The sequence below is a fragment of the Tyto alba genome, unplaced genomic scaffold (assembly GCF_018691265.1).
Source record: "Tyto alba isolate M040663 unplaced genomic scaffold, T.alba_DEE_v4.0 Super-Scaffold_3, whole genome shotgun sequence".
NCBI lineage: Eukaryota > Metazoa > Chordata > Aves > Strigiformes > Tytonidae > Tyto > Tyto alba.
The window spans coordinates 20,455,403-20,482,468 of record NW_024881304.1 but is presented as its reverse complement, the minus strand read 5'-3'; the positions used below and the strand labels follow the sequence as shown (position 1 = coordinate 20,482,468).

General features: G+C 45.2%; 1 protein-coding gene across 6 annotated transcripts in view; it reads left to right on the top strand.

Moving 5' to 3' along the window:
- Positions 1 to 27,066, top strand: part of TMCC1 (transmembrane and coiled-coil domain family 1) — a 190,279-nt gene that overhangs the window by 143,966 nt on the left and 19,247 nt on the right. The window contains exon 1 of one of the 6 annotated variants that reach the window (XM_032987813.2): positions 3,675 to 3,781. The exons of the other annotated variants lie outside the window; for them this stretch is intronic. Within the exon in view, the coding sequence (XP_032843704.1) occupies positions 3,752 to 3,781 (30 nt within the window). The 5' untranslated portion in view covers positions 3,675 to 3,751. Of the gene's footprint in view, positions 1 to 3,674; positions 3,782 to 27,066 lie in introns of those variants that run through there. 6 annotated transcript variants of the gene reach the window in all.

The window sequence follows — 27,066 nt, the reverse complement described above, 5'->3', positions numbered from 1 at the left end:
CTTCATGTAATATGTTCCAGTTCGTATGTGAAAGAAGACAGTTTTCTAAACAGAAATGAAATGCGAAGAAGATTTGAAAATAAAAACTCGACTTGATTCTGTGATATATCAGCAGTTTGTGCAATATGCAGAGTCTATGTTACCATGAAGACTGTTTTACGTGTAGCTCTTTTAAAACCATATAATATACTTTTTTAAAAAAATCTCACTGTGCATCAGCTACTATCTGTCACTCTGTCTAGCCACATGTTTCAGGTTACTGAGGATTACCAGTCTAGAGTTTCTTCTGCTTCCTTCTGAGTAAATCTGATTTCTGGATTAAATGACTGCTCTGTTCCAGGAGGTAATTACCTGGAAGATTAAATAGCTTTTGTGTAGAGAACGATGCCCATATCTTGGCAGCTATGGTAGTATTTCAACTAGAAGCTTGCTGCACAGTACTATGAACTTTATTAATTTCATTGCTGAAAAATTAGCAAACAGTATTTACATCACATTTTATAGAAAGGGCAGTAAATTGCATTAGTTACTTTGTTATGCTATGGAGTAGCAACACTTAATTATTCAAGTGGATCAGTGGATATTATGTCTGAAACTCCATCTGCCAATGCAAAAATTAGTTCTATTTTTAACAACATGAGACACTCTTCTGCAGTTATTCAGCAGAGTTACTTCTGAGAGGGTATTTTCGTGCACTACTTTTGACTGTCTCCTGGGTGAGGTTTGTGTGTGATCTGTGTATACTCTTTGTTGTCTTACAACAAAGCTGAGCTGTCTTCAGCTAATCAATGACAGTTTTCATTAAAAATGCGTGGAAAAACTGGAAGCAGAAAACAACTAGGTACTTCCAGAAAAGTTTTAGTGCATACGTTGAGGCCAGGTTTTTGAATGGGGAGAGTTGTTATGCAGTTAGAGTTAGTTCAGGGAGAAGGCAGGACTCCGAGTTGGTCTGTCACTGCTTTGTTTGTACGTGGCTCCCTTTTACGAGATGGATGCACCGCTTACACATAGATTACACAGCTGGAAAACAGAGTGCTTTTAGTGGAATTCGCTATGTAGCTTCAACTGTCCCCTTTTAACTGCCAAACATTAGTCCAAATAAGATGGATTAATGAAAAATGCTGTCTGTTTAATTATCTGGGTGATTTTACTGAAAGGTCACTGAGCGGCTCCAGAGGCAGCTGTGAGCAGGGTGGGGATAGGGAGCTGGGGATGGCACGGACAGATGCCTGGAGGGCTGTGCATCCGTCAGCTGAGGAAGATGCTGCCTTTGCCTTTTGGTTTCTAAGCTATTGTTTAGAAGCAAAGGAAGTTTTAAGAATTCCTCTGTGAGCTGACACCCATAGCAACAGATTTTACTTCAGCTCCGGTTCGAGGTTTGTATGGGTTCTGTTCATGGCACTGCCATGCAGCCACAAAACCTTTCAGAGCCACGTGTGCTGAGAGCCTTTGTGTGGCCGTGGAGCAGCCCGGGGCTCCAGTGGGGTTGTAGAAGTGCACGGTGCTAGTGGTGTCCCAGCTGCTCTGGCATGGCTGTGCAGCTGTAAACACTGCTTGCCAGCGGTTTGGAGAGGTGACCATACCTTATGGGCTCACTGTGATCCAGGTGGGGCCTTACCATCCACCGGAGTAGTCGTCAGTACTACATACTGGGCAGAGCCTGTATGGTAAATTGAGAGTAAGAATGAATTAATGTGTGTTGGGATCAGTGCATTATTACAGTGAGCCCTAGAAATGTACTGACCTGAGTTAGACCAAAGCTTCTGTAATTAATTGTTACGATTTTTTTTAGAACATGCTTTAAGTTAACTCAGCCTGAGACATCTGAAACTTTAAAATTTTGATTAAAAATAAAATAAATTGAGGTGGGCACAAGAAAGGACTCACCTTCCAAATATTCAGCGTTATGAAAGCTGAAAGCAGTGTGAGGGAAAGGAATAGCATGACAATTCTGGCACCTTGTAGGATTGCCAACAGTCTGTCTGCTACATGACTTCTGCAAAGGTTCGCACTCTCAGTATGGGTTTAGAGCATGCCACTCCTCAAACTACCTGTGCACTTTCTGAGCAAGAAGGTGGGACACGGTTCCCTTTAAAAACTGTAGTTACTGATCAGTGTCTAAACTTGAAATGCATTGATTTCCCAAAACTGTAAACCCGAGTGAGGTAGCAGTTAAATCAGAAAATTAAGCTTGTGTTTTGACATTGAGGGGAGTGGGAGAAGGAGCACTTGTTTATCAGCCCATCTTCTGTTGTTACAAGTTTTTGTAAATATTTCTGCAGCTCTTGCACCTTTTTCATTTTCCTGTCTTTAAGCAAGGCCTTTGCTCGTGTTGCTATTGAGCAGGGCTGCCGAGCAAAAGCAGAGGTCAGTCGGGTGGGAGTAGTTGGCAGATTGGCGTTGGAGGCTGAGTCCTGGTGGGCCACCCTCAGGACAGCTCCTAACAGCAGAATTCCCCTGAAACAGCATCCTCATTAACTGGTCAGACTGCTACTAAGTAGATAGTTACTGCAAATCCAGACAGTGTACTAATGTAGATTATCTGTGTTTATGACCTGAAAAACTGTGAGGGAAACACACAGTGTGGTGTCTCTTAGACTTAGTACCCACCTCTGCTTTCCTTGAATGAATATGGTACAGACAACCAGGCTGATATCAATTAACAGAACATAATCCATGTGAAAACATGCCTGGTGAATAAATGAACTTCTCTTAAAAATAACTTTCTTTTTAAGGATAGATCTGTTACGAATAGATGGTGAACACAGTTGTCTGACTGCAGAGAAGTAAGCTATGAAGAAACTTCTCTCACTTCTCCTTCCCTAGAGAATAAATTGTCTCACTGCCCAACAGTTTCCCAAAACATACAGGGTATGCTTGCTGTGCGTACTCAAGGTATAAAATAAAAACCTCATCTTGTCATGTTTTCCCCAGAGGGCTCGTTCACGCCCCCGACCTTGCTTTCAGTATGTTCTGCCTGTGGTGCCTTGTGGATTTGTGCTTAGCAGAGGAGGGTGAGAGGAAGGCTCCCCACCTGCTCCCCACAAGAACCTCGCTCTCTGTCCCACCGGGGAGGGACAGACCAGATGCATCGTGTCTCCTAACTGCATTTCCAGTCTGATGGCTCCTACTTTTCTTTGGGCACCCTAACTGTAATAGGGCACCCTAAAGCTCCTTAACTTGTAATGGGAGTCTGAGCAACCTCCTGTGGCAGGTTACAGAGGAAGAGATTTTGAGGTTACACCTTGCCCGGAGCTCTAGCAGATGTGTAAAGCATGTCATTCAACCCATCAGTCTGCCTGTTGGAAGGAATGCAAAGTGTTTTTCTGTTTGACACTATGTTGGGTTTCTGTTTGTTTGGTTTTTAACATTAACTTCCGAGACCGTTGCCAGCAGATGTATTTTGCTTTTTGGTTTTATTATTCTCCAGGAAACAAGACTCTCACTTCAGATATGTTCCTGACAGGGTCAGCGATGAAGTATTTTTAGCAGACTTGGTAACTCTTCTGCAGTGCATTCATGCCTCACTTGTTCAGAGCTGCAGTTGCTTTCTCAAACATGCATTTGGGGCTTCTGCCAAGACACCCAGGGTACTACTGCTTCATATTACAAGGTCCTGCTTTGTCAGGGCAGAATTCAGCCTGCCAGGGCTGGAGCTCGTCCCCGCTAACGAAACTCGGCAGCACAGCATGCGTGGCGGGCGGAGGGGTGCTGGGGTTGGACTGCGTGCTTCCCTCGCTGCCCACCCAGCATGGAGGGCTCTCTGCCTGCCTCCGAAACTGTACGTCTTGTGGCTTTCTCCTTTCTCAGCTGTCAGTGGTATTAGGGTTGTGAATGTGGCTGCTTTGCTAGGCAGAGACCCGGGTCACCGGTGAATGCCCAGGCTCAGCACTTTTGTTAGCTGCTGCTACTGGAATTTGCTTTTTAAAAATCAGTCTGTGAGCTGCTGCCTATTGCGACGCCAAAGGGGTGAAATCAGGTATCTTCTGTCTGTCAACTTAGGAGACTGGGTTAGATTTTTTTTCTTTTCTCTGCTGTTGGTCTGTAGTAAGCAATGTTTGTGGCCCAGCTTGGGCTCAATATTAAAATAAGGAAAACTGCTTGCACTGCTGAGGTGTTGTTTGCCTTTTAAGTGTTTGATCTGTTCTTGCTGTGGGGGTAAAGATGTTTGTGTTGGGAGATTCCCCATTAATGCAAAGAATCTGCAGTTTAAATGGTACAGTGATTAAAAGAGATTTCTAGTATCAGATAGTCTGTGTCTTTTGGGCTCATGGTTAGTGCTTCTCCTGTTGTGATAAGTGATTTCTTCCAGGGAGCTTTGAGGTCAGGTTTCCTTATGGTAGTCCTCCACAAAGTATGCCAGAATTTGTTCCGAACAGCACAGAATGTGGAGAATTTTTCAGAAGGTGCCGTGCACAGATTTAGTGAACAGCAAGGAATGTGAACAGCAGGGGAAGCATGGCCGAGATCACCTTTTAATGCTGTTTGGAATCTCTTTTGCATTTAATGATTGTGTTTTATCAGCACAGTAGGGCGGTTCTAGGAAACATCCCGTTCTCCAGGAGAGAAATGTCCTCTTTTGAAAGTCCACCTGCACATCCTGCTTTCACTAGAAATATTTTGGCTGGCCTTAACATCGGGTGCTTCCTTACGAGAACAGTGGGGAGCCCCAAGGGGCTGCCCTCCCTCGCTCTGGCGAAGCGTCATCGGTCCGGGGGCGCGGGTGGCACGAGCGCGGGGTGCTCGCCCCGCGGTGCTGCCCTGGGGAGCGCCGGCTCTGCCGGGAGCCGGTTCTGCTCCGCTCTGGGGGCCGGGGACCCCCCCGAGGTGCCGGCGGGCCAGCCCGGCCCGGGGACGCGGGGGGACGCGGGGGGACGCGGCGGCTCGGCGCGGGGACCGGGCGGGAGAATGGCGTCCTGTGTTCGGCCCGCACACGCTCGTTCCCAGAGCACAGAGCTGCATTGTTGGGACAGAGAAAAGTGAAAATACTAAAAGCATTCAAACTATTTTCTTTTTATCTGGGGAGCCTTTTTCTTTTGTGGAGCTCTGCCAAGCGGCCAGACCGGCGTGCAGAGCCACTGACAGAATTTAAAGGTGAGCTGAGAGTAGAAAGAAAATCTTGGCTTGTTTGCTTTTTGCAGCTTGAAAGGGAAAGGGTTCGTGTTTTTATATGAGATGTTACCAAAGTTTGTCTAAGATGCCTGGAGAACTAGAGCAAAAGATAAGTGATGACTGATCTATTTAAGAGGAGAAAATATTTTTAGTCAGTATGTTTTCAGCTTTTTTTTGTGGGACATATTCCGTTTCAATGACTAATACTTTGGGTTTTAAGAATTCAGCTTTCTTGTGTCGTCACTTTAGCTGCAAGTATCTTGGTCTTCAATACCTCTCTAACAAAGCCAGGAAAGATCAGATTTTCTGCTGTACATATTCCCACAGTTTAAGGAAATGTGGGTTAAAGGGAAGAGGTTTTTGTGGTGGGAGGGACATGTTATGTACGTTCTTTTATAAGCTGTCAATGGAAAAAGCACAGTGCTACATATTTTTAAAACTTTTTTGTAGGTCATTTTCAAGGAAGAATTACGTATTTGTTGTTGAAAACAATTTTGAGTCTTGGGGGTTTCTTTATTTGTAAAAGAGAATAGTGGGTGTTTGGGTTTTTCTGGGTTGTTTGTTTTCTTGTGGTTTTTTTGTTGTTGTTTTTTTGTTTTACTTTTAAATACTGCTTTGACATTGTACTTTCACCAAAGCCACCAAGAATTATCAACCCAGGACAGTGACTTATTTTTCAGGATGATTTGTGATTGCTGTTCAGGATGCTGCAGCTTCCTCACATTAACCAAGCTATTAAATTAGCAGGATATTATTAATTGGAAGCTTCATTGTTATCATTAACCCAGAGAAGATAGCTGTTAAAATAGCCGGGGCAAACAGCAGCTCATTTTTTTACGGAACTAGAGTCATATCCTGAACAATTTAATTGCTAGTCAGTTTTCCCTGTACTGTGAAACGTTTTGAGAGATTATCATAACCCAAATGAAAATGAAATCTTAAAAACAAAATAAACAAAACACAACAGTCTTAAAACCAGGAGAGGGCAGCAGGGGAAAGGGAAGTTCCAGACACAGAAAAGCCCCAATAAGCACACCTTCACAGCGGGGGATTCACATCTGGAATAAAAGAATTGAAATTAATCCGAAGTGGAGTGTCTGGAGCATCAGGAAGCAGAAGAGGGTGGCTGTCGGAGGAGGGCTTGGGCCGGTGTGCTGGGGTTCAGGGCAGGGCAGCACTTGGGACGTTCACGGCAGCGTGGCTTCCCACGGCTGGCCGGGTTGTGGGTGTGCGCTCGCGTTTGGAACCGGGCTTTAGCAAATCAACAGAAGCAGCGCAGAAGTTCAGGGGGGAAGCAGTGTGTGCATCAAGCTTTCAGAAGGAGCAAAACTGAGCTAAGGGTGAAGCCTCTCGATAAGTACGCAATACAGCAGGTTCAAGGGATATTTCCCATGATTTTTGACTGTAAGAGTGAAGATAGAAGTGCTCTCAGGACTAACACTAGATTAGAGAGCCTCTGGAAGAAGAGTGTTGTCTAAAAGGACAGACGTAGAAACAACACATTCGTAAGGTGTCCAGATCTGTAAAGCAACACCAGAAGTCAGTACTGGCAATGGGTGTAACGTGGGAGACAAACCAGTGAAGAAGGCTTAAAGACAGTAGTATCTTCCTGTGCAGTCTGTAGTATTAAAAGATTTTTAATCAAATAATTTAAAGAGAAATGCAAAAGCAAATGCTTCCTGCCTTATGAAGAACTCCATTCCAAAGGCAATATCAATTTAGCCATTTCTTTGCCATCAATAACACATCAGTTTGGATTGAAGATCCACGTACGCTATAACCCATTATTTATTTGGAAAGGAAGGGGATGCTAATTGAGTAAGATTGATGGAGAAGACATCTATAACCTGAAAATACTCAAACACAAATGCTAGTTTCTCTAATAGCCACCTCCCTCTATAGACTCTGGGAAGGGACAGAATTTCCTGCTTTCTGTCAGTGAGTTGAGCTTGAACACATCTTGAGAGCATTTGATCCTTACACGGCGCTCTGCCCACATGCAGTGGTCTGGTACGATGTAACTTCATAATCTTCAGGACAGGATCACTGTGAGCAAAGATTATCAGAGCTCATGGCTTTTGGACTGATCAGTTGCTCAATTCGCTCAAATTATTATATTGTTCTTTAAAGAAATGTATAAATAGGGATTGCTGTGTGCCAGCCACTGACTTCGGCAGCCTCTTGCACAGCACAAACCCAGAGTGCACACAGAAACAGAATCTCTGAAACCTGCAAGAGCGACAATATTTTCTTTCGTCTGAATTTGCCCATATTGTCAGTGGCCCACTTCATAGTTTGCGTTCATGTCTTGGTTTTGTACTCAGGAATAAAGGAGCTGTCTCTAGAATGTATTCATATCTTATTTATGGCTCACGGGGAATCTGCTTTCCTCCACACCCAATTTGTTGTGACTTTATTAGTTCTAACTATGTATCTGAAGAGTTTACTTCATAAATCATATTATGTAAATCTGATAGATGAGCCTGCTAAATTTTATGTGTTATCAGTGAGTTATATGGGCTTTTCTGGTTTGGGGATTTTTGTAGAATTTCTGCAAGTTCTAAACATAGATTCAAATTTTCAGTTATATTGTGACTTTCATCTACTTTCATAGCAAAAGAGCATTCAGAAGCAAACAAAAAGAAAGAAAAGAAAAACATACTGTTCTCCAGAGGAAGTACAGCTGTAAATGACTGTGGACATGAAGCTCCTTTAGAAATCAAGAAGCATGTTCTGAGTTTATCTTTCACTTTTGAGCTGAGAGCTATCAAATTCAATGTATCCAAGACATTTTAATGAATAGAAGACCTCAGATATGTTAATGAGTTAATAAATTAGCCTATGTCAGCTAAGCTGTAGTAACCCATCATGTCACGTGCTTATTGCACACTGTAAGCTCATTGCAAGGTAGGAAAATCATAAACCTTGAACTACAGACCAGGTTCAGGCAAATGCATCCTGCCTCACAATTGCAGTGGCCAAGACAACTCACATTTTCAAATACTGTAATTAACACACAGCAACTCAATATGTCAATATGGGCAATTTGCTGACACTCCAAGGAAGATCTGTCACTGAATGGTAAAAGCTAAACCACCAAGGCAGTTGCTGAAGAATGAGAAGATGCTTTTTGAGGGGTGGGTTGTTTTTTTTTTGGTTTGGTTTGGTTTGGTTTTTTTGGGTTGGTTGGTTTTCTTTGTTGTGTTTTTTTTTTGTTGTTGTTGGTTTTGGGGGTTGGTTTTGTTGTTGTTTTATAATATTTTATTAAGAAGAAGGTGTGAGAGGGTGAAGTTTGGTAGTTCAAAAATCTTTGACAGTGTGGTAACCACAAACAATCAGTTTGATAAATAGATACCTGATAAAACTGGAAGATGCAAGTAAAATTTTGTTCAAAGGAAATGAAAGTGATTTCAACCACAGCTCATTGCTTTTCCAAATTGTTATTGAGGATAACATAGTATTAAGATCAAAATAATTTTTGAGGGGGGGGTGTGTGTGTATTCTATATTAGATGCTGTGATAATGTTCGTGCCAGCAGTATTGAGAAGTGAAACACCAAGCCTACTTGGAAATTTTCCATTTCATCACGGTGCAGTTTTTAGGTTGCAGCTTTATTGGTAAACTTAATCCTTTATGGAGACTGGGCATTTTGCCTTGATTGTGGTTTCTGCTGAGCCAGAGCAATGTTGCATAGTATGCTAAAAGTCTTTATTTTGTATTTTACCATGTCAAGAAGGAGGAAGATAGGTTTTTATATGCATATTTCTAACAAGTTAACCACTTCATTGCTTACAAAAAAAAATAATACTAAAACCATTTGAAGACCATCACCCATTTACTAATCAGTTATATTACATCTTAGGCTATGTCGGAAATTGGAACTGGACTATGAGTGCTCAAATTTTATATTTGGTGTCATCTGAGAAAAAACAGAGCTGTGGAAGTAGATATGTACAGAATGCATGACATTGTAAAGACACTCTCTGCACTGTCCTGCATACGGTGGGGGCCATAGTATGGCTCGTGGGATGCTAGTGGCTGCCTGTTGTGTTTTTTTGGGGACTGAATAGCAGCGTAAGGTGCCTTCAAAACTAAGGGCTGTTTCTTGTCAGCAGCCGGGTGCTTCAAGCCTGATCTGCTGTTACCTCCTGGTAAGAAAAGGGGTAGTCCTGGAGGCACACCTTCTGGTTGCAAGCACAGCGTGGTGGTTACTTCTGGAGAGATGTTACTCTTGGATCAGTGCAGCCAGTGAGGCAGGAGGAGAAGATGGGATTTGGCTCTCAGAGGTGCAGGTGTTGGACCATTTTCCCTAACAAAAATGCCCAGTGAAGATGAAAAGCAGAAAAATAAAAAAAAAATCTATTGTGAGGAAATTTTTGTGGCTTGTGGTGAGGATATAAGAATTCTGTAGACAAAGAATAAGCAAAGGAGTGGTTCAGAGTGTCAGTGTTAAACTTGAGCACTGGTCAGAGCTAGGATAGAGCATTAGGGTGAAAAATGACAGTGGGTGCCAGCAGCTGCCTTCCTGAGCTGTCAGCTGCTGAGAGCAGGGTGAAGACAGTGGGTCTGTTCAGGACAGCTCTCAGCAGCTTCCCACATCCCCTCGTTCACCACCATCAAGAAAAAGCGCCCCAAAGGTTGGAATTGGTTGCAGCTAATGATCAAATACAGCTGTCAGAGATGAGCAGAAACACCACCAGTTCTGTTGCTGGAGGCCAGCTCCGCACAGGATCAGTGCCCGCAGGCTGCGGAGCACCGGGGCTCCCGGCACGGCAGTGGGGCCTGCGGGGCCTCCCGCTGGGAGATGGGACCCTCCATGCTCAGCGGGGCACAGCATCTCCCCGGTTAGGTGCCCTGTAAGGGCTGCCCATTGACTACAGCAGAGCAAAATAATTGTTCCTGCAGGTTTGTGAGCAAATCCTAAGCAATATCCTAAAGGGATGTGGGGTTTTATTTCCCAGTGCGATGGCTTGAACCGTAGCGGTGTAACATGTGAACATTCACTGTTTCCGGATTTTTCTAGTTGCGGGGTGCCAAGGCAGAGGTGGGTGCCATAGCAGAAGGGCTGGCCGTGCTGGCAGGGGCCGGGCTGGGCTCTGGACACTCCTCTGGCGGCAGCAAGGGGCCAGGAGCTGCCGGCCACGCAGTGCCCCAGGCTGGCCTGGAGCGTTGCCGGCCTGTGCCCCACCTCTGCTGTGGAGGAATGGGAGGCAGTGGGATGGTCTGCCTTCTGCCTGTTGGGGTTGTACCTCAAAAACAGGTAGCAGATACCCATGCCAACAGCTATAGCTGCCTGAAGAGGATCGTCGTTAGCTGCTATCAACCAGAAGGTCACAGCAGAAAAAAGTAATAGCTGAGAAGCATAGAGTGTTGGGACATCTGAAGGCACCTTCGTCCTGATCCTGCATCCTTGTTTGAGGGGAACTGAGCCCCCCCCTTCCAGAGGTGCCTTCTCTCTGAAGGCCTGGCCCTTACTGTTGACCCCCGGCAGCTGGCCGAGAAAGCACGCAAGCCCGGAGCAGTCCTTCCTTGCTGTAGATCACAGGTCTGCTGAAGTCTGACTTTGTCTTCCCCTTGCTTTCCCTCATGGCTAGAAGTGGCTGTCGTCTTGGGTTTGTCAGTTTTTCCCGTACCTGGAAAAATCAAAAAGAACGGAGGCTGGTGTCAGGTGACTTTCTTCCCTTCCCTGAGCGGTGGCAACGGCTGCCTCCATGCTCTGCGCGCAGGCACTGTGGCCCCTGGGCCAGTCACTGGGGACTGATCCATGCCAGTGTCCAAGCACAAGCTGTTTCGCACAGCTGAGGGCTAATGTCCTTGGGAGGGATTAGCCACGTCGCCCCACTGTGCCAGGGCTACCCCTCAACTCCCTGCAGCACCCTGCTGTCCTTGCTATTTTTGTGTGCCTTCTAAGATGCGGTGCTGAGAGCCCTGCCAGGTACGGGGGGGTGCACTGGGTACCCTGGGAAGTGACGTGAGGGACTCTCAGCGAGGAGACCTGTGGGCAGTGTCAGAGGGCTGACCGAGGCTGTGGCGGTCGGAGCAGACCTTGCTCAGGGTGACTGCAGATCTCCAGATGTTCTTCTCGGAGGAACTGTTTGGCCTCCTCAGGAATGCAGCAACAGGCGTGCGAGCGCGGAGCAGGGGGAGCACAGAACCTGTGGCTGGCACGGATACATGAGAGGGATGCAGAATTGGGTTTGGATAGTTGCATGAGTAGCTGTAATAGACAAGCTCAGCAAAAACTTCTTAAAGTCGCTCCACATTAGGTCATAAATACTGAGAAGTCCTTTTCTAAATAGCCATCATTTTAACCTCGCATACAAATCTGGTCCAGTAGCAATTTGGCAGGCAGCAACGAGATTTCTCTCATGATTACTGTGCAAAAGTTGATTTGATGCAGCAGTACTCAGGGGAGTGCCCTTGGAAAATGCCCTTGGTGTTGATAGATTCCTGAAGGGTGATCTGCCTGCTCATACAGAAGTTTACTCTCTGACCTAGTTCATGGAGCCGTCTACAGGCTAATAACGACTCCAGCTGAGGATTGTTGTTTGGTAGTGCTTTAGTGTTGAGCTGCATCATCACAGCCTGCAGTGGTCTCTTCCTCGAGATTCAGCTGGTGTTATGTGCTAGACGGACTATAAAGAGCCCCATCAGTATGGCCGTGAGGGCTATAGGATGCAGTGTTTAGGGACTAACCTTTCTCCCTCCCTACTTATTAAGTGCTAGTAGAAACATTTTGAATGCTTCTGGAAACGTGAGTGGGGAAAGGAAAGGCTGTTTTTCTTGTGGTAATTAGAGCTGAGACAAGAAGCTGTGAACAGTAACAGGGAAAGCAAGTATTATACAGAGCATCCTTTAAGTGAAATCTAAAAAAAGACAAATATAGTCAAAACTAACTTTATCCCAGTGGGTGTGTACAGAGGAGGGGAACTCCAGTTCTGTGCAGTGACTTTGAAGTCCAGGAGCTTAAATTAGAAGGTAGATGTTAAATAATGCATTAGCTTAAAGTGCTTCTGATCCGAATGGTACCTTATACCATTAGGTTATTGCAGCTTTCATAATCACACACGGTTTTGTAATTTGTATATGCCAGCAGGAGTGTTAAGGTGGCTTTAGCCCTTGTCCCCAGGTGGTAAGAATGGGAACAGCCTGTTGGTTTTCAGTGTTGGGGGTTAATACGGATCAGGCCCAGATATCTGTGATTAGGTCTTGCAGCTGTGCAGAAACTTATTAATCACCACATAATTACCAGAAATTCTTGTGCAAGGTGCATCATATCACTGAGATTATTGATCTAGGAGTAGCATTTGATTATTAACTCTTCACTGGCTAGATTAAATTCTAGTCAATAAAGGCAAATCTTGTGGCTTTGAGTTTTCAGTAATCTGTGTTCATTTTAAGGCTTTATGGTAGGTAGTCATTTAACGTTTCCACCTGTTTAGTTAAGCAAAATATTGTAAATTAATTAACTGTGTAGATACTCTTATATCCTGTTAGCGTGCATTGGTAAGTTTAGAGGATAGAAATCTCATTACTAAATGTTGCCCATTCTAGGAGTTCTATGGAAATTTAGCAAAATTATGAATTCAGAGTTAACTATAGACAATTTCTGTATCTGGACAAAACTTAGAAGTGAACATCCAGTTCTTTGAGAGCTCTTAAATATTTAATATCACATATTGCAGAAACAGATGCAAAGATTCAACTACGTATTTAAATAAAATTATTTTGAAACTCCATTAGTTCCTCTGACTGCTTGCCAAAGTCTGATTTCATGGTTCTCCATCTGCATTAAGACAGTGTAAGACATCAATACCTCCTACCGATAGAGACATCCTTGTTCAGCTTGAAGTGCTTATAGGGCTGTCAGCAGCTGCAAAACATACACAAAACCTGGGCTACAGTTGCTTATCAGATTGTATTTTCAGCACGGTCAGTAGTTGTCTTTCTGAGATCTTTGCCTGAAGGCTTTAGCAGCTGTGAAGAAAAATAGTAGGTAATCTGGCCCATATAAAACCTTTACCACAAACTATCATTGTGTTGTGTCATTTTATACTGAAGTTATCTTTTATTTGTCTGGCAAATAAGATTTTGAAGTTAATGGGTTTTTTAAGGGGGAATCCTCCTTTCCCTGAAAGCAATAGTAGTATCAGCTTTTTAAAAAGTTAGGGAGAGAGGTTTTCTTTCCTGAGAGAGAATACCTGCTTGTGGATCTAGAAGTTTTATTGAGCATGACAAAGGAGGTCCCTTTCTCTTCCTTATTTTTCTTTCCTCTTCCATATTTTATCAAACTGATACTTTCAATGTGGTGAAGATACCTCTATGTCAAGTACAGGGAAAAACATACTTAGAAAGCTATGACCTGCAAATAAGCAGTTGATGCAACCCCAGTCGATGACAGTCATCGTAGAGGCTGTAAGACAGGAAAACTTTGCTGTTCCTTGTGTCACGTAGCACTTCCCAAACTGAGGTGAAACATTTGAGAGATGAGTCGTGTGCCTGTTGCAGCTTCCAGGGGTCCCATTCACCTTGACTTAGAAAAAGTCACAAAAATTAGCTGTTCTTCAGGAAAGAGCTAATGAAAAGGGAAGGAGGATGACATTTTTTGTTGATGAATTCAGGTGCTGTATCAAGAATAAGGTTTGCAGTGCTAGTAAGAGGCGCAAGATAGTTCCTGAAGATCCGTATTTCTAGGGAGCCTGATTTTTGATTAAGGAGTTAAACTGCTTGAGCATCTTCCTGCCTGCTGTCTGTCTAAACAGAGTTCGCTGGAGCTGGAGTGGTCTTTAAGTACACTGCAAAGCAGGTGTTTTGTTCTCCTTGGATAAAAATACAGTCACTTTGGATTTATGTAGGGGGGATTTCCTAGTTTAGTTAGAAGAAAGCAGAGCCTGTTATATTCCAAGCAGATCAGGAGAATTATGAATTCTTTGGACTTTAGGAAGAATGTTTTCTTTCTGAAGTCCTGAAAATGAGCTGACTGATGTTGAGTGTGCAGTCCCACTTGAAGTCTGGAAGTATTAGCTGATCTTGATGAGATTTGTTTTTAGTCCGTGTGCTCCATGCTTAGCTGCTGACACATAAATCTTAAATTGAACTGACAGAAAAAACACACTAGACAATATAGATTATTAATTTGAAAACTATGACAACGTTCGCAATAATGTTAATGTTTTACAATTGCAAGCGGATAAAACTAAAGTATGCACTGTACAGTTCACATGTATTCTTATAAATACTCGTGTTCTGTTTAGCTTGGATATGAAAAAGTATTTACAATGTACAACCACAGATTTAGGCACAAAACGTACATGATGAAGAAATTGATTTAACTTAAAAAACTGTAACTCCCATGACTCTCAAGGGTTAAGAAAATGAAAACCTAACATATACATCCATGCATAAGCTGTTGGATTAATACTTGCTTAAAATATGCTGGCTGCCAAGCAAGTCCTCCTGTCTCACAGTTTTAATAAGCAATTTTCCCTTTGCCCTTCCCCTTCCCCTTCCCCTTCCCCTTCCCCTTCCCCTTCCCCTTCCCCTTCCCCTTCCCCTTCCCCTTCCCCTTCCCCTTTCCCTTCCCCTTCCCCTTCCCTCCTTCCCTTCCCATATATGCACTTGTGTGCACACTCTTCCCTTCCTTCATTACTACGGGTATCTACATCCCCACACACCCTTGCTTGCCGCTGGCTGTCTCCCTCCAGCCCTGCCTGCTGCTGCTGACTAGTTCCTGCTCTAGAACTGGCAGCCCATAGAGTGGCCAGCCTTCCTCCTCCAGCTGCATCTGCTCATCTATCCCACACAGCTCTGGAATTCCACTTCCTTGGGGAGGAGGGCTGAAGCTGCATCGTCCATATATAAATGGCTGATTAATGCTTACGTTTAGAAAAGATTGCCTATTTGAAATTTTAGTCTTGAAACTATTGGGATTGACACAGCAGCAGAAGCAGGTTCCTCAGCTGGTGTTTTATAACTAACGTTCAGGATTTGTGAGCTGTACACCTATTCAAGTGACCTCTTTGAAGACAGCCAGAGGTGGAAATTTCTCCCTGGCATAGCTAACTTAAAGTTTTCCCACTTTATAACCACGCTTGGACGTGTGAAAAATTTCCAGATATGTAAAGAGACAGAAATTGTGTTGCAGGAGCCCTTGCATACCTGGAAGTTGATAGATATACAGGCAGTTTTGCTTGAGCGTGTTTGCCCTGCACTTGTGTCTGTATATAGAGCTGAAAGAGTCCATCACCTGTGACAGCCTTTTAGCCTGTTCTGATGCTTGCGATTGGTTGTCTGCATTTGATACAGAAGAAGAGATGAAATCATTTGGGCATGAGAGAAGGCTGAGTCTGATTTTATTTTTTTTTCCTCCCATTTATTATGGTCATACGATGCCTCTAGATGTTTAATCTAATATTTGTAATTAGATGTGCAGATACCAAGTGCTTGCAATTTACTACCTTGTAATTTGGTTCATACCACTTGCTTAGCTTTCCAAGTCTCCTCTCTTACTTGTCATCCTTCCCCTGGAGAGCCTCATTCAGAAGGTTCAGAGCAGATCTTGATTTCATGAGCATTGCAGTTTTCCTGTATCCAGAGAGTGAGAGGGGCTGATACTCCAACTTACTCTCCTTTTATTGAAGTGCTGTGTGCAAGCACTACGTTGGCCTCTTAGTAATCCTTCCTGAATCGTTAAGAAGTAGGACCTGTACAAGTACAGAGCCTGTGTCTGAACAGGTATTACAAACCCAGGATCTTAATGACTAGTTTCAGTACTGGATTTCAAAAAAAACCCAAACCAAACAAACAAACAAAAAAAAACCAAATAACAAAACAGACAAACAAAAAAAACAAACAACCAAACAAAAAATGACTATACGTTTACTTTGCCACAGATTACTGAAGCTTCTGGTCTGCACTTGCTGAATTCTGAGCTCCACCTCTGTTTCTCCAAATGTTCATCTCCAATTTTATGTAGCTTTATATTAAATGCAGTGATCCAGTTTCTGCTGCGTGAGAAGGCTGTGCCAGGGTAAGTTCTGATAAGGATATGGTTTTAGCACCAGAATGCAGGATTTGAGCACGTGCTTGCTTTTCCCACTTAACTTACTGTGTCTCAGTTGTACCTGGTATTCCAGTGCCTTTACGTGCAGTAGTCTTGAAAGCGAGTAATGGAGTTTAGAAATCCGAACCGAAATGTCCCCAGCTTGGCAGGACAAAGTCAGATATTTCACATAAACCAGCAAGTTGTGGATCTGATTCTTCCATTTCAGCATGCCCGCAGCGCTGTGGGCCCTGGCTCCCTGGAAGCGCCCCGAGGGCCGGCTCGGTGCACGGCAGTGCCGGCCTGCGCCCGCGCTCTCCCGGCGCTCGCTCCTGCAGGAGCTGCGGGGTCAATCCTGCACGGGGCTGGGGGGTCCCGCGGGGCAGCCGCCCTCGGCCCCCGCGGCGCCCGGCCCCGGCCCTCAGCCTGCTGCCACTTGTGTCTCTTGGGGACTTGGAGCCAAGTCAAGGATGTCCTGCTCTGGCGCTGGCCCAGTTTTCCGCTGGTAATTATAGTCTGCCTCTTTAGATGACTCTGCTGTTTCAGTTTCAGGGTTTTGTCTTCCTGCAAGTGTTACTGCTGTGTCCTCATTTTCCCAGTTTCACTGAGGCAGAGGTACTGTGGAGTTGTTGCTGTGAGGAGCTTGCTAATGCTGGCTCCTCTTCCCGGCACTTGGATGTGCACCTCAGGTGTTCAGAAAAGGCGTTTCACGTATGGAATACTCTGGATGAGGGAGAGGGCATGGAGGTTGCCTTTGCTCCACAGTCTAAGCACCACTTTAGGGAATAGCACAGTGAAGGAAAGTTCACAGCTCAGCTCTTCAGTTTTCCACCAGTTTCTCACTCTCTTGCTTCATATTTCTCATTACTTAATATTTGGCATCCTTCAGGTTTCCCCAAGTATATGGAGCTAGCCCCTGCTGTATTTTTCCCCAAAGTTTTTGGTTTTAACAGGTCTTGGAAAGAGTTTTCATCTTGTTACGGAGGTCATATGAGCATCTAATCTCCATAAGTTTTTAAGCTGCATGAAAGCTCATTTGTGCCCCCTGCTCCCCGTCCCTCCTCTCATCAGTTTTACTAAGCAACTTCAGGAAAGAAATGCTGTAGAAGGAACGAGGTACCAGTTGTTGCGGCTCCCTTGCTGCTGGTGCAGCTGTGGGAAGGTGCGGGGAGATGGCCCGGAGCAGCGAAGGGCTCAGTGCCCCCGTCCCCTCCCTGCCCCTCTCAGTGCTGTCTCCATTTATGAGGCTTTTTGTGTTCTTGGCTTGGACACCTGGGAACGTCCGTGTCACCCCACGGTCCTGAGGCTTGATCCCATCATCCAGCTTCTGCTGCGGTCATCGTCTGCTGCGTGAGGCTTTCGGAGAGCCGAAGCGAGGGCAGAAGTGCCAGCAGTGAGACTTGCACGGGCTCGCTGCTGGGCTGCCACTTGCCAGAGCTGTCTGGATTTCGTTTACATGGAAGAGTAGCAGTCGGTGATGTTTTTATGATGTTTCTGTTTCTTCATGGGTATAGAAGTCTACTTTTAACATCATGTAACATCAGGGCACTGTTGCCACGCTGTGGGAGTGTAACAGAATCTACTGAAGAAAGCATGTGTTCCTCTCTGAGGAGGAGTCAAACCAATTTCTCTTAATGGAGGTGATACTCAGCCTGGTAAGTTGGTTTTGGTTTTATTGCTCTGTAGAGCTCATGAAGGCTGTATGATTACACTAAATGGAATAATGAGGATATTTTCGTGGATTTGTTGGTTGCATATGTGGTGAGATGATCTATCTGAATAGTAATAGAATTGCTGTGAATCAGCCTGGGTTGAACCCAACATAAGCTGCTTCATAAATAAGGCAAATGACGTTCTGTGCAAGAGATTTCATCTCCCTTCCATTTTACCTCTTCTAGATGGGATCTGCTATCATTAATAGAAAAAGGGTCTTAGGAATCTGGAGGTTTGTCAGTATAGATAGTGTTTTTCAAGAGTGAAATCTGCCATAGGAATGTAAACCGGTTCCTTTAAAAAGTGAATTATGCCCCTTTTTTTCTTTTAATATATTTCTTGTAATTGTGTTAGATTGCGATTCTAAATCTAGTATGTGCCCTGAATTTGCACAAGTGTAGAAGTTGTTTCAGTTTCTGTATTTAGCCCAGACAGATTTTTTTAGTGGAGACTTCTCACTAGACTCTTGCATCAGGTTGGATGCCTTTTGGCCTGGTTCTTGCTTCTATTTGGTCTAGAGCACAGCTGATAAAGTCAGAAGTTATCTGGCAGACACGCGGTGTTGTGCAATGCAGTGCAGTGCTTTGCTGTACAACTCTTCTGCACGCCCAGCATGGCTGGCTGATTTCAAAGATTTTGCAGATGTGGGGTGGAATCCTCATTTGGCGTAGGTCAGTGGCTAATACAAACATTTGTTTTTAAAAGCCTTCTTTACAACAGTTTTGCTAGATGGAATTCTGTATGCCGTTTGTTAGAGCAGCGCTCTCGTGATCAGAGAATCTCCATATCTAATAACCCCATAAGGTGTTAAAGTTTTAGAGACCCTTTTACCATTTAACCCTGGGAATACTCACAGAGAAATGGTAATACAAATGTCAGTTGAATTAGATTTCCTGTAATTTCTGGGGTTTGCAGTCATTTTCATGGCACTGCATTGCAGTTTGGAACAGGTGGTAAGTTACGTTGTTTTCATTTTCATTCATGCTGTGTGCACGTTTGTGCCTCAGTTGTTGCGGTAGTGTTTGCGGGGATCGCCAGGTGAGGCGCAGACCTGCTGAACAAGGAATGGCTTTGAGGCAGCCTGTGTGGTAGCAGGGCCGCACAGGGTGGGAATGGGAGCAGACGCTGCTGATACAGCAGCGCTGGTACCTGTTGCTGCGTGTTCTTGCTAGGCAAAATGACAGTGAACTCTCCGCAGCAGGACCCGGGTCCGTGCCGGAGCCTGGTGCGACGCGTTAACAACCCGGAGCCTGCGCGCAGCCCGGCTGCAGAACTGCACTGCCTACTTCCTTTTTCTTTTCCCTTCTTCCTTTGTCCTTCGTGTCCTGTTCTCTAACATCAAAAATGCTTTTGTGGATGTATCTTTTAATATCTTCACACCAACGTGGATTGTCTTCTGCATGAATCAGACTTTATTGTTCCTTTTTCTATGTAATGTTTTCATTCTCAAATCCTGTTCTAAATGCCCCTTACAATATACTTGCTCTTTCATCATAACGCTCTTCCAGAAATGCCACCTGACATTCCAGTGTAATTTAAGACAGTGGGGTTTTTAGCTGTTTTTCCTCTAACCCTGGTTCCTACAGAAGACATTTTCAGGTTCTAAGTCCTCTTTTTTCCTAATGAAAACTGAATTTTGCTCTTAGTAATATTTTCTTCCACATTGCCCATATTATGAGTCAGTCAAGAGTTTTCTCTGTTACATTGCAGAAACGTATATTTGATGAATTAACATTTCAGTGCAGAATTTCTTTGCGGTACCTGTGCAATACTGCAAATTAAGAGAATGATTTTTAAAAAAATACTAAACCTACCAAACCCAGCCTCTGTAATGTCTGTCAGAGCCTCTAAAAGTCATCTGGCTCAAAGGGACAGACAGAAAGGAAAGAGGGAAATTTGTGTCCCTGTATCCACGCTGGCTGCAAACGTGCTGCATGGCCAGCACTGTAGGAAACTTGCGGAAGCCCAGCTTCGTTCTGCCAGGTTTGGTGCTTCCCGGTATTTAGCCTTGCTTGCTCTGCCGTAACAGTTCTGAAGGTCTCAGACTTAGTTATGCATGGCTTGGCTTTGTGATCATCTGTCTACGCTAGTAAGGAATACTGTGTGCTACAGTCAGGAGGTATCAGTGAGACAGAGGAGCAGCCGTGGGGCGAGGGTGGCTTCTTAAAAGTGACTCTGCAGGAGTAGGGCTTGGTGGCAGGAGGTGCTGTGGGCCAGCGCGGTCACAAACGGGGCGATGAGCCTTTGCTTTACATCTTGTAAACGTGATAATAAAGCAGCTTTCCTTCGGCGAGGAGGGTGAGGGTAGTGGTTAGGAGGTGATGTTTCTTCTCGCACCAGTGGCGGCTGTTGCTGGCTCTGTTTTGTACTTGAGTCCTTCTGTGACATTTCCTTTCCAGTTTGAGTTTCAGCCTTCCAGGAGAGCACATTAGTCCTCTGGAATTTTTGTTTGGTGATTTTTAAATAGCGGCGTTTCAGTGGTGCTATAAATAGAGCGTGTAGTTTGCGGGTGGGTTTGTGTCCCGCTGTGCGCCGTGGGATCTCCGTTTCAGTCCCGTTGGAACCTGGCTACCGAGCCCGCTGTTCCGCGTGCGCGCCCAGCGCCGCGCGTGTCGCCTCGGCCGCGCTGCGTTGCCCCCAGGGCGGCCGGCTGCGGGCCTGGGTCCTTTCCGGGGCTCGGGGGGTGCCGTGCTGAAGCGGTGTCACGCGTGGGGGCGCGGAGCCCCGGGTCTCGCCGCTCCGCGCCCCGAGCGCGCGCGGCCCCGCGCTGGCAGCGCGCGGGGGCGGGGGCGCCCGCGCGGGGGCGGAGGCGCCGCGAGCCCTCGGCCCGGGGGGGGGGGGGCGGGGGGGGGCGCGATGCTGATGTGGTGCTGCTGCACCTGCGCGTGCTGCGAGAGGGACCTGTGCGGGCCCGGCGAGGTGAGGGGGTCGCGCAGCACCGCGGAGCGGCGTTAGCGGGGGTTAAACCTCCGGTGGGACCGGGCCGCGCGTTGTGGCACCGGCCTTGGGAATGCTGCGTTTTCCTCCAGGCACCGCTGCTGAATTTCCGTGGTTGGTTTTTTTGTACCGCTTTTCTTCGCTCTGGAAGCTGGGAAGTGTGAAAAAGGCTCCCGTCTGAGTGAGTGTTGCGACCTGTAAACAGGATCAAACGTGGTGCTGCTTGTCTGGGGTTTCTGTTTTTGTTGTTTTGGGGTCAGGCTTGTACGGTGCAATGAACGATGAAAGAAGGGGCTGGTAAATGCAGCCCGATGTCAGAGAGATGTAAGATTGGTAGCTTTCTAAATGTAACCTCTTCTTTTGCTGTTTTAGCTGCGCAAAATATATTTTCAGGAAGTAGTGAACAAACTGCAGAATCATATTTTTCTTCCAGGAAGAAAAAGAATAAGAGCATACTGCTTCCATGGAGTCAGTGACCTTCAGAAATGATTAAGTACTTTTCTTTGGTTTTATTTAGCTGTGCAGCTAGGCATCGCCCTTTCTCAAGTCTGAGTTAACGGTAAGATGTATTCCCTCCCATTTATTAAATACTGAAGAGAGACAATAAGGGCTTTGACACTCTGATCTCCAATGCAAAATAGAAGATACTCCTCTCTGAGTTGGTGCAGTTAGCTCTCCAGTGCATTGTGGCTCCAATCTTTGCAGAAAAAAAGAAATACGGGTTCCAGACTTTTTCCTGCTGTTTGCCTTTGCTGTAGAAGAATGTTTGCCTAGGGTTTGTTATCATCTACAGAGGACATGGTTGAGAAATTGCATAGTGTTACTGTTGTGTTCCAAGAGTAAGTGTCTAATCCCGTTTATTCAGTAGATTCATTTTCCTTTGGGAAGATCTGGATCTCCTATACTGGGACATGTACTTCTTCCCACTGCGTTTGTCAGTCTCCGTAATAAGTGACACGCAGCTGGCTCTCGGGAACAGCTCTGTGAGAAATGCAGAGTTGAAGTGGTACAGAGCGCGGAGGTGTAGAGGGCACTAAGGAAGGAGGGGTTTATTTATATCCCACATTTCAGGTTGATAGATCTCCATACTTTGCCTCTTGGCATGTGTACCATCAGGAGAACACGTCACCTCTTGAGAGCTGGAGGGAGAAGTAGTTGAACATGGGATACCGTGTTCTGCGCTCTCTAGGTCAGGTCCGCTGTCGGGGAGCTGAAGCAGCTTTGCAGTTTGTGTTGTGGCGATACTGCTGCAGCAAGGTTTGTCACTAGACAGAGTTCTGGATGAGGCTGCTCAGTTTTTACAAGCATACCGAAAACACTGTGGTGATTTCAGTAGTTATTTCAGTGTTTCCTATGGATTTCTAGACAGGTGTCCTGTTGCCTTACTCTTCTGGGTATTTGTCAACTCTTGAACCCACCTTCCTCTTTGATGTCTCATTGCTTAGTGTTTTCTTCTTCCAGGTTTCTGAAGGCAGCATGCCATGTGTCTGCAGCCCCAGGGAGCGTGCGTGTTCCTGTGCTGTAGTGACTGCCCTTGCCTACTCTGCTTCTCCTTGTCCTTGACAAGCTAAGTTTGCCACTTTGAGCAATCTTACAGATTTAGCTGGTGCTGCTGCAGGAGCACCCTGCAGCACTTGGAGCTAAACAAAAAGCTACATATGAAGAGGAAAGGAATCTGAAGCCAGCTCTGTCGCATAGCTTTCTGGCAAGTATAGTATTAGCTGATGTACTATGTTTATGTTATATGGGAAAGGCTTTAAATAAGGAAACAATATGTCAAGAAATGCTGTACAGGAATGGCAGAGAAATATGTTCACAGGAAACATGAATCCCGCTGTTTTGAAATACGTATCTTTCTGTATAAACTGTTGACTGGATCAGCTGCTTCCAGGATGAATTTTGGTTACAGACACACTCTGTGTTGTACCTGCAGAAAATACTACATCTAAAAATAAAAAGAAGTGGAGTAAGTGTAGAGGTGCCGTTGCTGTGCTCATATACAGCAGCCCTTTAGACTAAATACTTGGATGTGACTTGCATGTTAAACAGAGAAACATTTCCTGAAAACGGTGGAGAAATCCTTGCCCTCGCACGTGGCTATTCTGTGTAGAGTGATCATGCAGGAACATTTGTTTTCCCAGACTCCAGACCCAGTTTGCTCCATTGCTTTGCAAGTCAAATTTAACTTGCAGTCTGAAAATTAAACTCTGTTCTTTACAAATTAATATGTAAGATGCAATAATAATCTGTACTTATCAGATAGCAGCTGAAGCATAAGAAAACCCCAACAAGCTACTCCCTGGGAAGTGGTAACAAAAATTTTATCTCTAAGGTAATGAGATGTGATTTGGACATACTGGGGAAAACTGTATGAGTTTAAACAAGCAAACAAAAACCCTTTTCATTTTACATAGTCACTTTCTGATAAAAGCTTATATAAACTTGTTTCCAAATCCACCTTCTCCTCCCAGTTCCTGTACTTCATTTTTGTTCAGCTTTACCTCATTCCTATCATTATTGTAATTTCTGGACTGATCAGCACTCCTCCCTTGATTAAAAATCTGCAGCTGCTAAAGCAAGCATCCATGAATGTTTTTTGGCTGTATCTTTTGCTGTGTCATGCTTTTTCACCTCAAAAATCAAGTTCCTGCAAGCCCTTATATACAATTCAGTTTTTTCCTATTTTTCTATTCAGATTGTTGTATTCATTCCCTTGGACTTGCCTTACCCATAATGGTGATGTTACTGCCCCATTTATTCTGCCAGCACTGCTGATTTTCTTCTCGACTAGTCTGTAGCTTTGGAAAACTGTTACAGAATTGGACCACCAAGCCTTACTCTTTCACATTCAAAATTATCTTTTCTCAAGATTCCAGAAGTTTGAGGTTAAGAAGGTAAGGTCTTTGGCAGCAGTTGGGTTTTTTAAAAAAATGAAAGGGTCCATCTTCAGGGAGATGTTAAACTGTGTTGTGTCAGTCCCCTTCTGTCTCTAGGGTGTAAATAAATACTTGCAGGCAGAGCTGGTGCCTGGTCCTGTGTGTCTCCATCCCGTGTGAGGGAACAGCTTGTGCAATGTTCTTTGCCTCAGCCCACCACTCCTGGCTGATGGGCAGTCGGGGATGGATGTGCGTGAAAAGCTCGACGTCAGCTTTGTAGCCTCAGCTGCCTCTTAGCCAGTTAGTAAGAGATGATGGCATTTGCTTCCTGAGGGGCAGGGCCCCAGGCGGGTGGATTCGAGCTGCCAGGCTCCGCGGCGCAGGCAGTGCCGGTGACCAGCGATTCCACTGCACTGACAGCCTCCCCTGAATCTCCCCTGTGGAATAGGTTAAGTTGGTTGTGGCAGATGCTGCGTGCAATTCTTTCTGATACAGCAAGTATGATGTTAAGTGACAGCAGCATTTTCCACCATTCCCTCACCCCCCAGTGACTGCTGAAGTTGAAATACCGGTCTCCTTTGGGGATTTGTGCCACTGACAGATAAGAGGAAAATACAGCCGGTTGCTTTAGAGCCAAACTCTGTTTCTGACACTTGAAGTATCATGCGAAGTCCCATCTCCATTTCATGTTGAATTGGGTGACAAGGCCACGGGAGAGTCACGCTGCCGCTGGCTTTACCAGATGCCGAGTTGTGGGTGAGGGCTCCTCTGTGTACCTCAGCCCATACCTTGATGTACGTTTCTTTTGGCACCAGCTTAGGCAGTCCCAGGTCCGTTTTCCCTCCTGCAGTGTTCCTGCAGTCCTGCCGGTGCGGAGCCTTATGGTAAACTAGGTTTGGGAACTTAGAAGCATAAAAACATTTCCAGTTCCTTATTGCTGGGTCGGTCCCCAGGTTTGCGCGCACTGCGGCCGCGGGGGGCTGTTCTTTCTGGCCCCCCGCTGTGCCAGTGCAGAGTTAGGCAGGGAGCTGCTTCACGTGGCACCTCCGACAAAGAAGGGCAGCGCTAAATGGCAAAGTCCCTCGAGCATATTGCACACCGTTGCTGGGTTGCGACCTGCCCTCGTGGCCTGTGTTGGGTGTCCTCCATCGCCTCCCCTTGCTGCAGCGTGAGGACGTGCTGGCCGCGCGAGAAAGCTGGGAAGCACCCGTGTGGCTCTGCCTTGGCAGATGGAACGTGAGCACGCGCGTGTCGTAGTAATCATTGCTCGGGGTTGTTTAACTGCTCTGAGTAAGGTATAAAGCCATTTCCTCTTGGTGTTACCAGTGTTGGTTCCCTGCGCTCACTGTCACATTAGGCAGGCAAAGGAATTGTATGGGAATTCTTTTCAGGGTCATTTTTCAGTTTTGTTTTCTCACAGTGTTTTTTTTCCCATAAGCAGGATGGTCTTCCCACCATTTGGAGGGTTTATTGCCCACAGGCAAAGGCTGTTTGTCTCTTTTAGAAACCCCAATTATAACCTAACCGATGAGCTGTAGTATGAAAAACACACAGCAAGACCTCCTTGAGCTGTCCATCTGTTTGCACGCTTTCCTCGGCCAGTTTTGGTTTTGGTTTGGATTTAGGAGCTAAATAAGGACAGCTCTTTCAAGCTGCCAGTTGCTGGCAATGACGACCATCACTCGCTGGGGGTAAGTGGATGGAAGCCTATTAAAACGCAAAGCTGCTGTCGTTTCTGAAGATTCAATCGGCCAATAAAATTTTGCAGGATAACTGCACCGTGTGTCATGAGGAATCAGACTGGACCTGTTCTTTGTTTTTCTTTTGTATTATTCTTGGCAGTAAAGCCAAGGCAGATGTTACAGAGGGCAGGAGCACGGTGGGCACTTGCTGAGGGAAGGTGGAAGGTGGATTCTTAAATGAATCCACACGTGAGTGGACAGCTGTGGTTCTAGGGATGGTTCAGTGCAGCAGTCTTTGGATCTTCTGTCTGTATTTAATCAAGAGGTGAATGAACAGAAATCTTCTCCCTTACATATGCTATTACACAGGATTTGCGATGGTGTAAACGTGCAATTTGAAATAAATAGTGAACCAAAAAGTTAGTAGTATCAAATGTGTGGCAGTGTTGCAGCAGACAGACAAAAAGGGTTACAGGTCCAAGTTTTGATTACAGACATATCCACAAATGTCATGTGTGGGTGTGGATTCTCTGTTCTTGGAGATACTCAGAAACGGCCTGGACATGGTCCTGGAGGGCTGGCCCTTGGTGGCCTTGCCTGAGCAGGGGATTGGACCAGATGAACTCCAGAGGTCCCTTCCAACATCAACCAGCCTGTGATTCTCTAACATCCTTTAAAAAGCAGAGCATTTGAAAAAGCTCTCTCAACTGTAGGGCATAAATAGCTTAATCCATCACCCAGGTGGGTAAGGCAGAGTAATGTATATTGCCTTTTATGTTTACTTTGGGACCCATGGTACATTTTGCAGCGCGCTGTGTCTCTACCAGATCCGTCAGGGACACTGCACGCTGTCTGCTCACGGGACAGCAGTGGTGGAACCACCTCGACTCAGAAGTTCAGAGTCGTGTGCTGCAGGTGTCATGCAGGGAGGTGACTCCTGGCCCTTGATTGCCTTTCACTGAATACGTTGAAGACACCTCATATTAATTTGTGATGTTTAAATATCTTTTCATTGTACTTCATAGGGATTCTGTGCCTGGCTTCATACAAATGTGTGTTAGGTGGTTTAATGCAGATCCGTAATGATACTGAGGCCTAATGACCTCAGCACGTGTTTTGCACTGTGCAAATACTGAAGTAGAGAGAAATGAGGAAAAATGCAGTGCCAAATGAAAAATTACAGTGTAATTACAAGACACCAAGGTTAACAGCCCTGACCCTATATCAAGAGCTGTGATTCTTCTACAACTATTAGTTGTCAGGCTCTCAGATTCATACCTCTTAAAAAGACAGCTCTTCTTGAAGTGCAGGACTTGTGGAACTAATGTGAATTTGGGGTTGTTACTAATTCAGTGGAAACTGCAGCAGCATCCAAAAGATTGATTCTGCTTGATGTGACATATGGTTTATTGAACAGATGTTTGGCTACTAGTATTTAAGTCACCACCGCACAAAAGCAGTAAAAGTTACTCTCCTTAAGCCTCCTTTGACTCCTCAAAATAATAAATATTGGCAAGAACATGTTGGGATGGAAACAAGAAAATGAAAGCTAAATTTCAGTCATGCGTTTTACATAATCTCAAGCCCCCTTTTCTACAGACACCTTCCTACTCACAAAATTTCTTTAATCTAACGGGACTTGATCCTGAACACTGTCAGGATAGACTTACGCTAAATCTTCTACTTACTGCAGTTTGCCATCTTT